This window comes from Rhincodon typus, chromosome 7 (assembly GCF_021869965.1).
Source record: "Rhincodon typus isolate 14 chromosome 7, sRhiTyp1.1, whole genome shotgun sequence".
Taxonomy (NCBI): Eukaryota; Metazoa; Chordata; class Chondrichthyes; order Orectolobiformes; family Rhincodontidae; genus Rhincodon; species Rhincodon typus.
Window position 1 is genome coordinate 14,373,154 of NC_063338.1, and position 14,259 is coordinate 14,387,412.

General features: G+C 44.3%; 1 protein-coding gene across 1 annotated transcript in view; it reads left to right on the forward strand.

The window, feature by feature from the left end:
• The first annotated feature begins 6,332 nt into the window (after positions 1-6,332).
• Positions 6,333-14,259, forward strand: part of LOC109910743 (carboxypeptidase O) — a 34,873-nt gene continuing 26,946 nt past the window's right edge. The window contains exons 1-2 of the mRNA XM_048599202.1: positions 6,333-6,475; positions 14,077-14,152. Of these exons, the coding sequence (XP_048455159.1) occupies positions 6,396-6,475; positions 14,077-14,152 (156 nt within the window). The 5' untranslated portion in view covers positions 6,333-6,395. The remainder of the gene's footprint in view (positions 6,476-14,076; positions 14,153-14,259) is intronic.

Here is a 14,259-nt window from a genome sequence, read left to right on the forward strand (position 1 = left end):
TCCCTGCATGTTCATATCTGGATCATTTCGAGGAGCAGGAAGAAGGACGTGACCTGGCAATGCTTGTAAGTAAGCTTTGTACTATTGCTCCATGTGTCTGGGCCATTCTTGAAAAGGACGGAGAATTCACAATCATCAGAAGTTGAATGGAAATGTGTATTCCAGTTATTATGTGTCAAGGCAAAACAGGAAAATGGAATGAAAGCAAGCAACGACACCCATGGAAATCAAATGGAAGGACTGCTGACCAATACATACCGACTGACACCTTTGGAACATTATTAAAGGAAATGGGAGATTTAATAGAACAATATCACAACGCTCTTCCTAAATTTCTGTCCTTTATGTCCCATCCTTCCCAAAGGGGCTAGGAACATCATATAACAAAGCTGTCACCCTGGCGCTCAGACTGAGTGACATAGATGCCAACTCTAGAGGGTGGTAGCGTGGGCAATGAACACAACTCTTTTGAATCAAGCAAAATCATCAAGTAATACAAAAGAATTCCAGCACAGAACCACCATTTGGTCCAACTTGTCCATGCCAGTCTTTATGTTCCACATGTGCCACCTCCCATCAAATTTTTAATCTAGCTCTATCAACATATCCTTCCATTCCTCTCCTCCTCAGTTACTTATCTAGCTTCCCATTAACCGTGTCAGTGCTATTCACCTCAAATACTCTTCATATTATTGAGTTCCAATTACCCCCTATTCTGAATTCCATCTAGATATATCAATAACTATGTTTAAGGCCCTCAGTTGACATCTGTCCCATTCAAAACCATTTGTAATCTTTCAAATCTCAACATGTTTCATTTCTATCTACTTTAGAGAAGAGAGCTCCAGCCTGTTCAGTTTTCCTCTGTTGGCTCCTGGCCTGAGGTTTTGATCCCAAGTGAGCAAGGTTACCGGCCTCATAAGTACAATTTGGCAGGCCTTCCCTGCAAGTGGCAGGATAGTTTGTCACCAACTCTCCAGCAGCTGCTAAGACCCCACATTTTAACAGGATTTTACCCAATGTACTTCCAATTCCTGAGTCCAAATCCTTTACATAGTTGGTGAATAATGGTGGTCCCAGCACCCATCCCCGAGGAATACCATTTCTCCCTTATTGCTAGTCGGAGTGACAACCTTGAACACTTAACTCTTCAGTTTTGTAACCTAATTTACTATCTGTTTTAATTTTAGTTCCCTAATTTGGCGTGGCCTGACCTTAATCGTGAGTCTAAAATGTGTTATCTTATCAAAGGCTTTTTGGAAATCCATCATTTGTGATCTATGCACCACTATCCCCAGATATCTGTTTCTCCACTCACGTCAATAATTAATTTTCCAGAGATTATTTGGCATCTTCTGTTCTGCATATTGCCATGTCTTTCACTTTTATTATTAGCTGTCTTCTTAGACGTCAGTTCCGACCCTTGCTGCTCCTGCGCTGGTTCCTACGTCCCATGAAATGCAACCCCCTCCTTCCCATTTTCAGTCTTACAGGAAAGCATTCATTTTCCTGATAAACCTCTGCTATGACGTGGATAATGATTTTCATCCATGATGCCCTTATATTTAAGGAAATTTCATTCCTAACTTCAGATATTCCCTTAGCAGAACTGCCTTTCATTTGTTCCATCCGTTACAGGTTACAACAACTGGATCGTCCTCTCATTCCACATTTCTCTGACATATCCAGGTAGACAGCTCTCGAGCCCTGATCGGAATTGTGAAGATTGCAACATAGTGGGTACCGCTGTGAAAAGAAATCATGGCTTAGAATTACCCTTCGTGAAAGAATTCAGCTATGTATTCAAATTCTACAGCTGTATAAGTCAAAACATAATAATTCACAATCTAAGTGAACTTTGTAACCTTGGTTTGCTTGCATACTTCTAATTACATAAAGCTGGTTGGAACTGGTACAATTTGATAAAGTGTTTCGGTGTGTGAAAATCCCCTTATAGCAATGCAATAGATTAGAGGTTACCATTGGATGTTCAGGGACAATTAAAAATAAATTTCTTGACCTGGTAACTTATCAATTGGCTCAAATAGTGTGAAGAGGTGCATAGCAGCCAGAGTATAGACAATACACACGACTGCTTGTGGCCTACAACTGGGAGGTCATTTGGAATATATAGACACTGAGAGGGAGACCTCTATTTTCACATAAAAAGAACACAGCACTTGCGTACTGCTGCTGAGTCAGCATTGCCCCTGAAATAACTGCACAGAGGCTGATATCCCTTCACCAAGTCACCCTTTATTTACATGTGCACAGGACACTGGCTGTGACAAGCCAACCTGGAGTCAGTCCCTGAAGTCAGGAGAGTTTCTGAATCCCCTGTTTATATCTGTCAGCCAGGGCTCCCTGATTGGCCCAGAGTTAACAGCCCTAGTCAAGGATCTCATAGTCAATAAGATCTACCTGGCTTCAATCATTACAACCCTATTCCTGTTTGTCTCAAGTTTAGCAGAAAATTGCCTGCCTGTGTTCCATTGTAACACCTTGACAAATTAGAGTTGGTCTTTCTTTTGGGGTTTAAATTGTTGTGATTGTTAGAAAATTTTGCATTCTTGTGTTTTGTCCTGATGAGTGCAAAATGAAAGGTTGCTGCAATTTGTCTCTATTTCAAACAATAAATCCAAAAGTAGAGTGGTCTCAACACTAACCTTGGCAGGGGTGGGGGAGAGGACCAATAGATATTTACTATTACATTTCTGAAGGATTAAAAAAAAACTTGAGCTTCAAAGTTGCTCGTTTCTGGGCCCAAGGATTGGGATTCATCTCATGACCTTACCTGTTCAGATCAAATGTGTAAGACACAGACTTGAACAACCCACTTCATCTGCAGGATTTTTGCACAGAAATCTGTGCCCTCAGTGCTGGTCTCCTTTTGACAATACTGCCTGTATGGTCTGCACAGATCAGGAAGCACCAACAATATTGTTTGTCAATCCTGTAGTAGAGCCAACCCATTTTTTTAAAGGCAGGCGGTCTCTTGAAAGCAAGCACAATCTTCCAACCATCATTAGTTGCTTCATCGACAACCTTCCCTTGATCATCATGTCGGAAATGGAATGTCTACTGATTACTATATAATATTCAGGATGGCACAGTGGCTCAGTGGTTAGCAGTGCTGCCTCACAGGGACATGAGTTTGATTCCACCCTCAGGCAACCATCTGTGTGGAGTTTGCACATTCTCCCCATGACTGTGTGCGTTTCCTCCAGGTGCTTCGGTTTCCTTTCCACAGTCCAAAGATGTGCAGGCTAGGTGGATTGGCCATGCTAAATTGCCCATCGTGTTCAGGGATGTGCAGTTCAGGTGACTTAGCCATGGGAAATGCATAGTTAGAGGGATAGGGTAGGGGAGCGGGCCTGGGTGGGATGGTCTCCAGAAAGTCGGTGTGGATTCTTTTCATGATCCTTCAGATACTGAAGCAGTCATATCTGATTGTAACGGGACCTGGACAAAGTCCAGCTGATAACCCTCAAATTAAAATTGGTGCCTCAGAAATAACCTTATTGCAGGCAGTGACCAATTCCAACAAAAGTGAATCTAACCATCACCCCTTGACATTCACTTGTATTGTCATCACTGTGACCCTCACAATCAACATTGTGGGGGCTCCCGTTGAGCAGACACTAAACTGAGTGAGCCATCATAAACAAACACTGTGGCAACTTGAGAAAGTCCAAAGGTAGGAATTCTGTGATGAATAACTCACCTCCCTACTCCCCAGTCTGTCCACTGTCTATAAGACACAAGTCTGAAGTGTGATGGAAAACTGTCCACTTATCTAAAGCTCCAACAACACTCAAGTAACTCCACTCCATCCAGGACAAAGCAGCACGCTTGATTAGCTCCCCATCCATCATCATAGACTCGCTACAGTGTGGAAGCAGGCCATTTGGCCCATTGGGTCTGTGATGTCTCTCCAAAGAGCACCCCACACAGATCTACCCCGCCACCACACTACTCTACCCCTGTAACCTTGCATTTCCCATGGCCAATCCACTTATCCTACACATGTTTGGACAGTGGGAGGAAACCGGAGCAAACCCACATAGAGCATGCATACTCCAAATAGACAGTCGCCTGAGGCAGGAATCAATCCCAGGCCCCTGGCAGTGTGAGGAAGCAATGCTAACTACTGAGACACCATGCCACCCCAACCATCACCAACAGCAGTGTGTCCCATCTACAGGGTAGACCATAAGACCATAAGACATAGGAGCAGAAATTTGGCCATTCAGCCCATCGAGTCTGCTCCACCATCCAACCATGGCTGATAGGTTTCTCAACACCATTGTCCTGCTTTCTCCCTGTAACCCATGATCCCCTAGACAATCAAGAACCTATCTATCTCCATCTTAAATATACTCAATGACCTGGCCTCCACAGGACACATTGCAGTAACTCACCAAGGCTGCTTCCAAACCCATGACCAACTACTATCATCTGGTAGGACAAGGGGAATGGATACATAGGAACATCACCACCTGCAAGTTCCCCTCCAAGCCACTCACCACTTTGACTTGGAAATATATCACTCGTTCCACCTGCGGCGCCGAGTCAAAATCCCTGAATTTCCTCCCTGACAGCATTATGGGTGCTACTGCACCCCAAGGACAGCGGCACTTTAAGAAGGCAGCTCACCACCACCTTCTCCTTGTAATTAGTAATGGCCAATAAATACTGGCCTAGCCAGCAATGGCCACTCCATGTGAAAGAGTTTTAAAAAGTGCACGCCCCCATCAGTCACGTGCTAGAGCTCATGCCTGACCCCAGATTCTCCCCCTCACCCTCACACCCTTATCGGTGCTGCAAAACTCACAGCAATCTCCTAGTGCCTTCAGATATCTCCAGGTAATCAGCTATAGTGAGCCCATTAGCCAAACACAATGCCAGCACACTCACTATCGTTCTTCACCCCTTCTGTTGTAAGGCAAAGGATGGTGCAATTGCCAGGTATCATGGAGGTTAAGGAGGCAAACAGACACTGTTGCATGGGACTCAGATGAAGACAGCACATAGGAGAGCTCTGAATGAGCTTGCACTCTGAGAGGCTGGGTCAATGTGCCTGCCTGTTGGCTAATTCCTATTTATTCACAATCATGGTGTCTGTTCTTTTAGGTAATGGTGTTGTGGGACCCAGCAAGCTCTCTGGACAGTGCTTGTGAGGGAGAGGCAAAGGATAGATCAGTGGTTCGCACTGCTGCCTCACAGCAGTAGGGACCTGGCATCGGTTCCACCCTTGGGCGACTGTCTGTGTGGAGTTTGCACTTTCTCCCGTGTCTGCGTGGGTTTCCTCCCACAGCCCAAAGATGTGCAGGTTAGGTGCATTGGCCATGCTAAATTGCCCATAGTGTGCAGGCTAGGTGGATTAGCCATGGGAATTGCAGGGTTATAGGGATTGGGCAGTGGGCTAGATCTGGGTGGGATGCCCTTTAGGGGGCTTGCATGGACTCAATGGGTTGAATGGCCTGCTTCCACGCTGTAGGAATTCTATAATTACCCAAATTAGTTGCCAGGTATCTTTTATCTTTAAAAAATCAGGACATATAGAATCTGGTCAATTAGCACTCCATCAGTCTACTCACAATTAACAACAAAGTGACAGAACTTGCTGTGGATAGTGCTATCAAGCAACTCTTAACCCAGCAATAACCTACTCTCCCTCAAAATGAGTGCCATGGAAACCTTTACATTCACTTGAAAGGGCAGGCAAATTCTTGGTTGAATGTTAACTCTGAAACGTGTTGCCTAACCACCACCCCCACTCCCCATTCTGCACTGAAGTGCCACCTTGCAGTTTGTGCTGAACCTCTGGAGCAAGAATTAAACCACAACTTTGTAATGCAGAGGCTGGGTCATGGCTTAATTAACTCCAATCTCCTGATTTATTTTCTCAGCCAAAAGCTTTTCCTTTCCAAATATTTGTCCGATTCCCTTATGAAAGCTGCCACAGACTTTGCACTTGCACCTGGCAATGTATTGCAGGTAACAGTGTGCTGTGTTCAGAAAAAAAAACATTTCATCTCTCCACTGGTTATTTTGCCCATCATTTCAAATTCTATTACCAATGACACAGTTCCACCCTCTCATTAAAATTTCTAATCTTAATCATGTGTATTATATCTCCCTGAAAATTTTCTGCCTCTAAGTAGAGCTGGGATAGCTTTCCTACCTCTCCCACATAGCTGAAATTAATCTCGGCTTTCATCAACTTTATTTACAACGTGAAGAAGCTGCAGGGTGGTTATTTGTGGGTTAAGAATGTGGGCGTGGGGCGGGTGTTGCGGAAGACAGTTTTATCAGACTGTGTGCTCTGCACAGCTCTTAGTTCCCAAGTCCCTTTTTGGGAGTTTGTGAAGGTGCAGTGAGTTTGAATAATCATGAAATGGTGGATAAGGTGCATCTGTATCCTGGGGTTAATCCCACTAATCACAGACAGCTTCCAGGCGCGATATGATGGGTAAGTCAATCAAATATTACTGTTGCATTATCAGTGAAGAAGATTGTCAGTATTTGACTAATGTCAATAAACTACAGCGAAAATCCTTAGGCGCAGTGGAATTTACTACCCAGTGACAATGATCTGCCACATCTGGGCATGTTTGAAGCTATAATCTAAATTACGCTGCCATGCAGTGCTGAGGGTGTGCAACACTGTTGGTGGTAGCACCCTACAGCTGAAATGTTAAACCAGAGTATTGTCAGGTCATTTGGGTTGATGCAACAAATCCCATGGGACTATCCAGGTGCATAATACCATTAGAAGTAGGTAAGTGTCCATCTGATTTAGCTACTGATAGGATCTTGCCATAACTTGACCAAAGTGACTGTGATTGGAAGCTTGATGGATCGAATGTTGAACCGAACACCTTCGCTGTCTCTTCCTTGAGTAACTTTTGAATAATCAACTGTACTTTTCCCTTATTTAATTCATGTCCACAATCAGTTCCTCATTAACACCACTTCAAACAGTATGTTGTTGATTGGTAAGTGTTTCTGAGCACCAGTTCTTTTTGCTGTCTCTCTCTCTCTATAGACCACCTGGTATGCTTAGGTGCATCAGCTGACTATGAGGACGTGTGTTTGAATAATTCACTGGCAAATCTACCCACTTAACAAGTCTCTGGTCTACCCAGTGCGTGTTAATGAACAAACATTAGCTCCCAGACATTGCCAGTGAATCTTGCCACTGCTGATTCATATGTTTTTTTGGTTAAGTCTACATCGCATTGGGTTTGTTGGAGGGTTTTCACAAGAGACTTGGCATGTTTCCTCACCCTGGTTTACCAAACTCACAGCATTAATTACCAACGCTGGCTCATGGCATCTCCCCCGCCCACTTTCATCTTACCACATGCTGTTCCCACATCAAATCGCTACTCAGCAGATATCTATTTGACTGTAGCCAAATCCGCAGACGGGTAAGGGAGGCTGCACTTGCCTTGTCGTGTCAGGATCCCCTGACTGATGGATGCCTCCATGAATTTCATTGAGGACCAGTCACCTAAGATTTTGAGACACAGCTGCCCATTTGCTGCACACACGCAGTGTGCCTACCATGTAAGCTGCTGGCACATGGAGCAAATGCGAGATTGACATTGTATAGCACAACATACACTCCCAGGGCTGATGGCTGCACAGCAGCAAGGTAAGCTGCTTGTTTGTGTGACAGCGTTAATTGGCAAGGCAAAGCAAGGTCATGATGCTGTGAGTTTGCAGGTTGTTGCTAAGTGACCGAGCGCCTGGTCCAGCCTGTCCGTTTGCACCAAGTGTCTCCGCTTTTGCCTTTCAATGCTCAGTGCACACTGTGCCCTGCAATGCAAGTCTGTGCTACCAGAGCACATAGCCAGTGTATAGCAGAAGTGCTAGGATGGTCATGATGGGTTTGCAGATGCTGGATGCCAATGTCGGCGGAAGAGGAGTGCATTCAGCCAATGCTGGGCTGCAGGCAACATGGAGGTGATTTGGAGCCAGGTACACACTCTGGTTTCCTTGGTGAGTTTTCCCAATGTCTAACTGGTTGGGTGAGTCTCATAAGTTGAGCAGCTGAATATTAGCGAGGCAGGCTGTGACAAAGAACAACGAACAAAGAAAATTACAGCACAGGAACAGGCCCTTCGGCCCTCCAAGCCTTCACCGATCCAGATCCTCTATCTAAACCTGTCGCCTATTTTCCAAGGATCTGTATCCCTCTGCTCCCTGCCCATTCATGTATCTGTCTAGATACATCTTAAATGACACTATCGTGCCCGCTTCTACCACCCCCGCTGGCAACACGTTCCAGCTAACCACCACCCTCTGCGTAAAGAACTTTCCACGCATATCTCCCTTAAACTTTTCCCCTCTCACCTTGAAATCATGACCCCTAGTAACTGAGTCCCCCACTCTGGGAAAAAGCTTCTTGCTATCCACCCTGTCTATACCTCATGATTTTGTAGACCTCAATCAGGTCCCCCCTCAACCTCCGTCTTTCTAATGTAAATAATCCTAATCTACTCAACCTCTCTTCATAGCTAGCGCTCTCCATACCAGGCAACATCCTGGTGAACCTCCTCTGCACCCTCTCCAAAGCATCCACATCCTTTTGGTAATGTGGCGACCAGAACTGTACGCAGTATTCCAAATGTAGTCGAACCAAAGTCCTATACAACTGTAACATGACCTGCCAACTCTCGTACTCAATACCCCGTCCGATGAATGAAAGCATGCCGTATGCCTTCTTGACCACTCTATCGACCTGCGTTGCCACCTTCAGGGTATAATGGACCTGAACACCCAGATCTCTCTGTGCATCAATTTTCCCCAGGGCTTTTCTATTTAACGTATAGTTCGCTCTTGAATTGGATCTTCCAAAATGCACCACCTCGCATTTGCCTGGATTAAACTCCATCTGCCACTTCTCCGCCCAACTCTCCAATCTATCTATATTCTGCTGCATTCTCCGACAGTCCCCTTCACTATCTGCTACTCCACCAATCTTAGTGTCTTCTGCAAACTTGCTAATCAGACCATCTATACCTTCCTCCAGATCATTTATGTATATCACATATGACATATCAAGGCATTTAACAATCGTTAGTCCCTCTCAATTAGCATCTCACCACTGGCCTCACGAGAATCTGGCTACACGACCTCTGAAAATCCTACAAGATGGAGTGGGACGATCTCGATGTCTAGACTCATCATTCCCGATTCTGCCACAAATCTTGCCATAGCCCACGTTGCTGTGATCTCCTGTAAGATTCCCCTGTTGTTCTTCTTGCACAAAACTGATCTGTTTGTGGGCGATGACGCTAACAGCTCACTCGGCATTGAACGAAAAGCAGCCAGGAGCAGCCACCCTGCACTAAGTTCCTGATCATTCAGTTCTGTCACTTTAGGGAGGCACAATGCAGAAGCAAACGCTCTTCCCTAGGGAAGGGCAGTCAAAGTTAGAGGGGCAGTCATTGACATTCACTCTTCACAATACTGAAGGGCCCATGACAGCTGCTCTGTGGCTGTAGACGGGCAACAGAGGCAGGAAAACAAAGGTGAAGGCATGACAAATCCAATCATAGAATGATTATAACACCAAAGGAGGCCATTCAGCCCATCAGTCCATGCAAGCTCACTGTAATTCACCCAAGAGCAATTCACCCAGTTCCACTCCCCAGCCCTGTCCCTGTATTGTGCAAATCATTTTCCTTTGGACGATTATTCCATTTCCCTTGGAGAGCTCTGACTGAATCTGCTCCCTACCCCACCCCCCCACTCTTTGTCAGTGTGGCCTAAAATCCTAAGCATGCTCTGTGTAAAGAATTATGGATAACTAAAAGCTAACTCATGGATGTAAAGTGTGACAACATATTTAAAAGTAACTTGCAGCAGGATGGTTCAGCCCTAATGTGTCCGGTCCTATTCCAGCGACATTGATGCTATGGTCAAGAAATCACATCAATGCCTCTACCTCCTCAGGAGGCTAAGGAAATTTGGCATGTCCACAAGGACCATTTTTTATTGATGCACCGTGGAAATCATCCTATCTGGATACATCACAGCATGGTATGGCAACGCCTCTGTCCCAAGACCACAAGAAATTACAGAGTTGTGAACACAGCCCCGTCCATCATGCAAACCAACCTTCCATCCATTGACTCCATCTATACTTCCTGCTGCCTTGGGAAAATAGCTAATATAATCATAGGCCCTTTTCACCCAGTTATACTCTCTTCCAACTTATTCCATTGGGTAGAAGGTACAAAAGTTTGAAAACATGTACCAACATGTGTAAGAACAGCTTCTTCCCCGCTGTTATCAGACTTATCATAGAGACATAGAGTTGTACAGCATGATAACAGACCTTTTGCCCAACTCGTCCATGCTGACCAAATTAATGAATGGACCTCTCAGCTATTAAAGTTGATATTTCCCTGCACCTTTTCTATAGCCGCAACACTATACTCTGCATTTTGTTCTAGTACTCTGATGTACTTATTTAAGGCTTGATTTGCCTGGATTTGCCTCTTAAAACAATACCTTTCACTGTATCTGGGTACGTGACAATAATAATTCACATCAAATCAAATCCAATCTGAGTCCACTTGGATGTGAATTGGCCATACCTGCCCCACGTAGAAAGGAGGAAAAATGATGTGGCCGGCCTGCAAAGGAAAATGATTTGCACATCACAGGGACAGGGCTGGGGAGTAGAACTGGGTGAATTGCTCTTAGGTGAATTACAGCAAGCTTGCATGGACTGATGGGCTGAATGGCCTCCTTTGGTGTTACTCAATTGGATATGTTCCTGGAAGTTTTGCCACATGATCTCCCATTCCATTCATACTGCAACCTGCCTGATACCCTTTCCGATCAGCTAACACACTCATTGTCGTGGCATAACGCCTCATCCAGGCCAGTGGGGAAAGGGTACAAACCTATGGCTGCCCAGTTGGATCATTTTTGGCCAATCGTCAAGCAGACTTTTACCAACTCCAGTGCAATATACAAAAGTGTTCAAAGAAAAGGAAAGAATCGGCTGTTAATGACCCTGTGATTTTTTTTTCTCTCTCGTGTGTTGTTGGCGGAAGTGCCCCAGAGATTAACCTCCAACCTCTGGAGGCTCCAGGGTTAGTCCTGGATCTACGGGGGCTCCACAGGGAGATCCAGTCTGTGTAGCAGCGTAACACCAGTTGTCAATATTTCAAGGGAAGCAGCGACACAGTCCTAGAAATGTAGGCAAATTACAAAAGAAAACAGCTTTCTGGTTAACATTATGGGGTGAAGAATATGGGTTTAGGCAAATCGTATTCAGCAAAAATGTTACCAGCCAGCCCAATTCTAAATATTACGCGGGTCCAGACAACATGGTACTTGGTGAGACAGTTCGATATTCCAACGCTCTCTTGGTGGCCTAAGATCTTCTTGGTTTTTCTATGCTGCTAAAGAATAGCATTTACAGAGTTTGGAAAAACATCAAGCTTATCATCTTTTAAAAAGAAAGTCTTACTATCACTTCGTCTTTCCACAGCATTACAAGTGAGGTCAAGATCATGTAATTTTTTGAATTGCTACATCACGTCTCAATTGTATATCACAAAGTCAGACTTCACACCTTTTACCACTTGTTCCACCCTTCATAAGCTTGACCTGGGGTGGTTCAGTGGTCAGCACTGCTGCCTTACAGCACCAGAGACCTGGGTTCAATTCCACCCTCAGGCATGTGTGGAATTTGCACATTCTCCCCGTGCCTGCGTGGGTCTCCTCTCACAGTCCAAAGATGTGTGGGGTTAGGTGGCTAGCCATGCTAAATTGCCCATAGCATCCAGGGATGTGCAGGCTAGGTGGGTTAGCCATGGGAAATGTAGGACTACAGGGATGAGGTAGGATGCTTTTCAGAGGGTTGGTGTGGATTCAATGGACTGAAAGGCCTGCTTCCACACTATATGGATTCTATAACTTTATACAAAACCCTGTCATTGTTCTATCATTGATCTCACTAACCTGCATTGGATTTGTAAAGATCAATTTTAAAATTCTTATCCTTGCTTTCCAATTCCACCATAGCTTTATTTCTCTCTATTTTTCACCTTCTACAGCTTTATAGTCTTTCAAGAGTTTGACATTCCTCCATTCCTCTTGTTAGTCCCCAAATTTAATCAATTCCTTTTAGCAGCCATGCATTAGATTCTGAAATTCTTTCCCCAAAACACTTGCACCTCTCTACATTTCCCTCCTGAATTAATCATCCTTTTTTGCCAGGCTTTTGGTCACTTATCTTGTTTATGCAGCTCAATAGGCACACATTTTGATAAAGCTCCTCTTAAGTACTTCAGGACATTTTCGAATTATAGAAACGCTCACAGCACAAAAAGAGCCCATTTGACCTGTCGAGTCAGTTCGTTCCTTGGAAGAGCAACCCAGCTGGTCCCACTCCCCTGCCCTTTTCCCTAAACCTACAAGTATCATCCCTTCAGGTATGCATCCAAATCCTTGTTCAAAGTCCTTTCTTGGGTAGTGCATTCCAGACCCCAGCCATCCACCGGATGGAAATATATTTTCCAATGTTATCTTTGACCCCTCTGCCGTTCATCTTAAATTGATGTTTTTTTTAACGTTATACATCAATCCATCCCCCTGGTTGGTGCCTCATACCCTCCATGCTAAGTTGTGCCTCTCCACCCACCCCCATGGACCTTCACACCATCCACGCCAGGTTATGGCAACCATACCCATTCACAAACCATACACTCTGTTTAGAAGGAATGAAGTAGATATTTGTGTGTTTCTTAAAAGGAATCCTTTTACTACAGCCCAATAAGAAGTGTCACTCATTCAGGCTCTTTAAAGAATGAACAGCAGAAACTGTGAGCACTTGAAACCACTTTAGTATATGTAAATAAGCACAGCCCAATGAACAGAGTAGATCAGAGAGCCAGAGCTCCCAACAAAACAATGTTTTCCTCAGAGTGTAGCTATTTCAACACCCTAATGAATTCTCAAGAACTATTCTGTGCTGAGAGCCCAGACATCTATATGACTGTTGAAACAGCTGCCCCACCCCCAAACTATCACCTCCACCCAACCCCCGGGAAAATATTGCTTGATTGACTGCTCTGGTTCTCCGATCTATTCTATTTATCAAACAATTGATTTCTTTTCCTTTTGAGTTATCACACACAACCTTTCTTCCCACTACCAAGTTATACTTTTCATCAACTATCCACCACCAAAAGATCATCCATGTTTCCAATTAATCAAATTATTACAATGCCCAGCAAGGGAAATGCAGACAAACAAAGGCGAGAGAGGGAAGGGAGGAAGAGAGGGAGGGAGCTAAACCAAAAAAAATTGGAAATCAGGCAATGGTAATTTACACAAGTAAAGAGGTTTCAGGTGCTTGCATTTTCTGCTGTTGACTTTAAAAGGTCCAAATGACTGGCATTGTTACTGGGCTATCATGAAAATATTTTAAAGAAAGTGGACAATAATACACCAATGTTTTAAACATAAATTTCTTAAATGTACCCTATTGTCACTGTGAGATCAATTGGTTCTCATAAGGTATATTAGAAATGAATGTGCATGGAAATGTCATAACCTGGCATATGGAGTATGGGGCTCATGGAATTCCACGAGAACATGAAAGGAGTGGATATTTTGAACTTACATTTCAAAAGGTTCCCTCATCCAGATAGTGATTCATGGTACCTCTGAGATACCACGAACCAACATGCCTAACCAAGCAATGGAGCCAGCCAGGCCTGGAGTGCAATGTGGACATTCCCAAACCAGATCACACCCATAATCCACCCTGGGTGGAAGTTGGAGGTGCTGGGAATGGGGTAGGGAATAATGCATTTTCACACTTTCACAGAGTCTCCCTGGCTCCATAAAAATGCAGCTCCTCATGATTATTGATCATTTTTCTATCAACTCTCCTCTCAAGTTTTTCTTCCCTGAGGAGGATAGCCTTCAATCTATCCTTCTAAACACACCATAGAAATGTAACACTGTTGTCTAGGCAACATGCTAAATACAAGAAGAAACCAAAGTTAGATAAAGGAATTTTGTCTTTCATTTCAGGGACCAAATGCTCCGACTCCTCCCTAGGGATTTCGGGCAGGTGCAGTTTCTGAGACAACTCGTGGAAAACGACTGGGTATGTTCAGCAATGAGTCTGTTTGGCTAGTGTTCTGGTTTTAATTCCAGTTAGGTAGTCTCTGGCGTTTCTGCCTTGTTATCATTCAGCTCATTGTCCACTCCCAA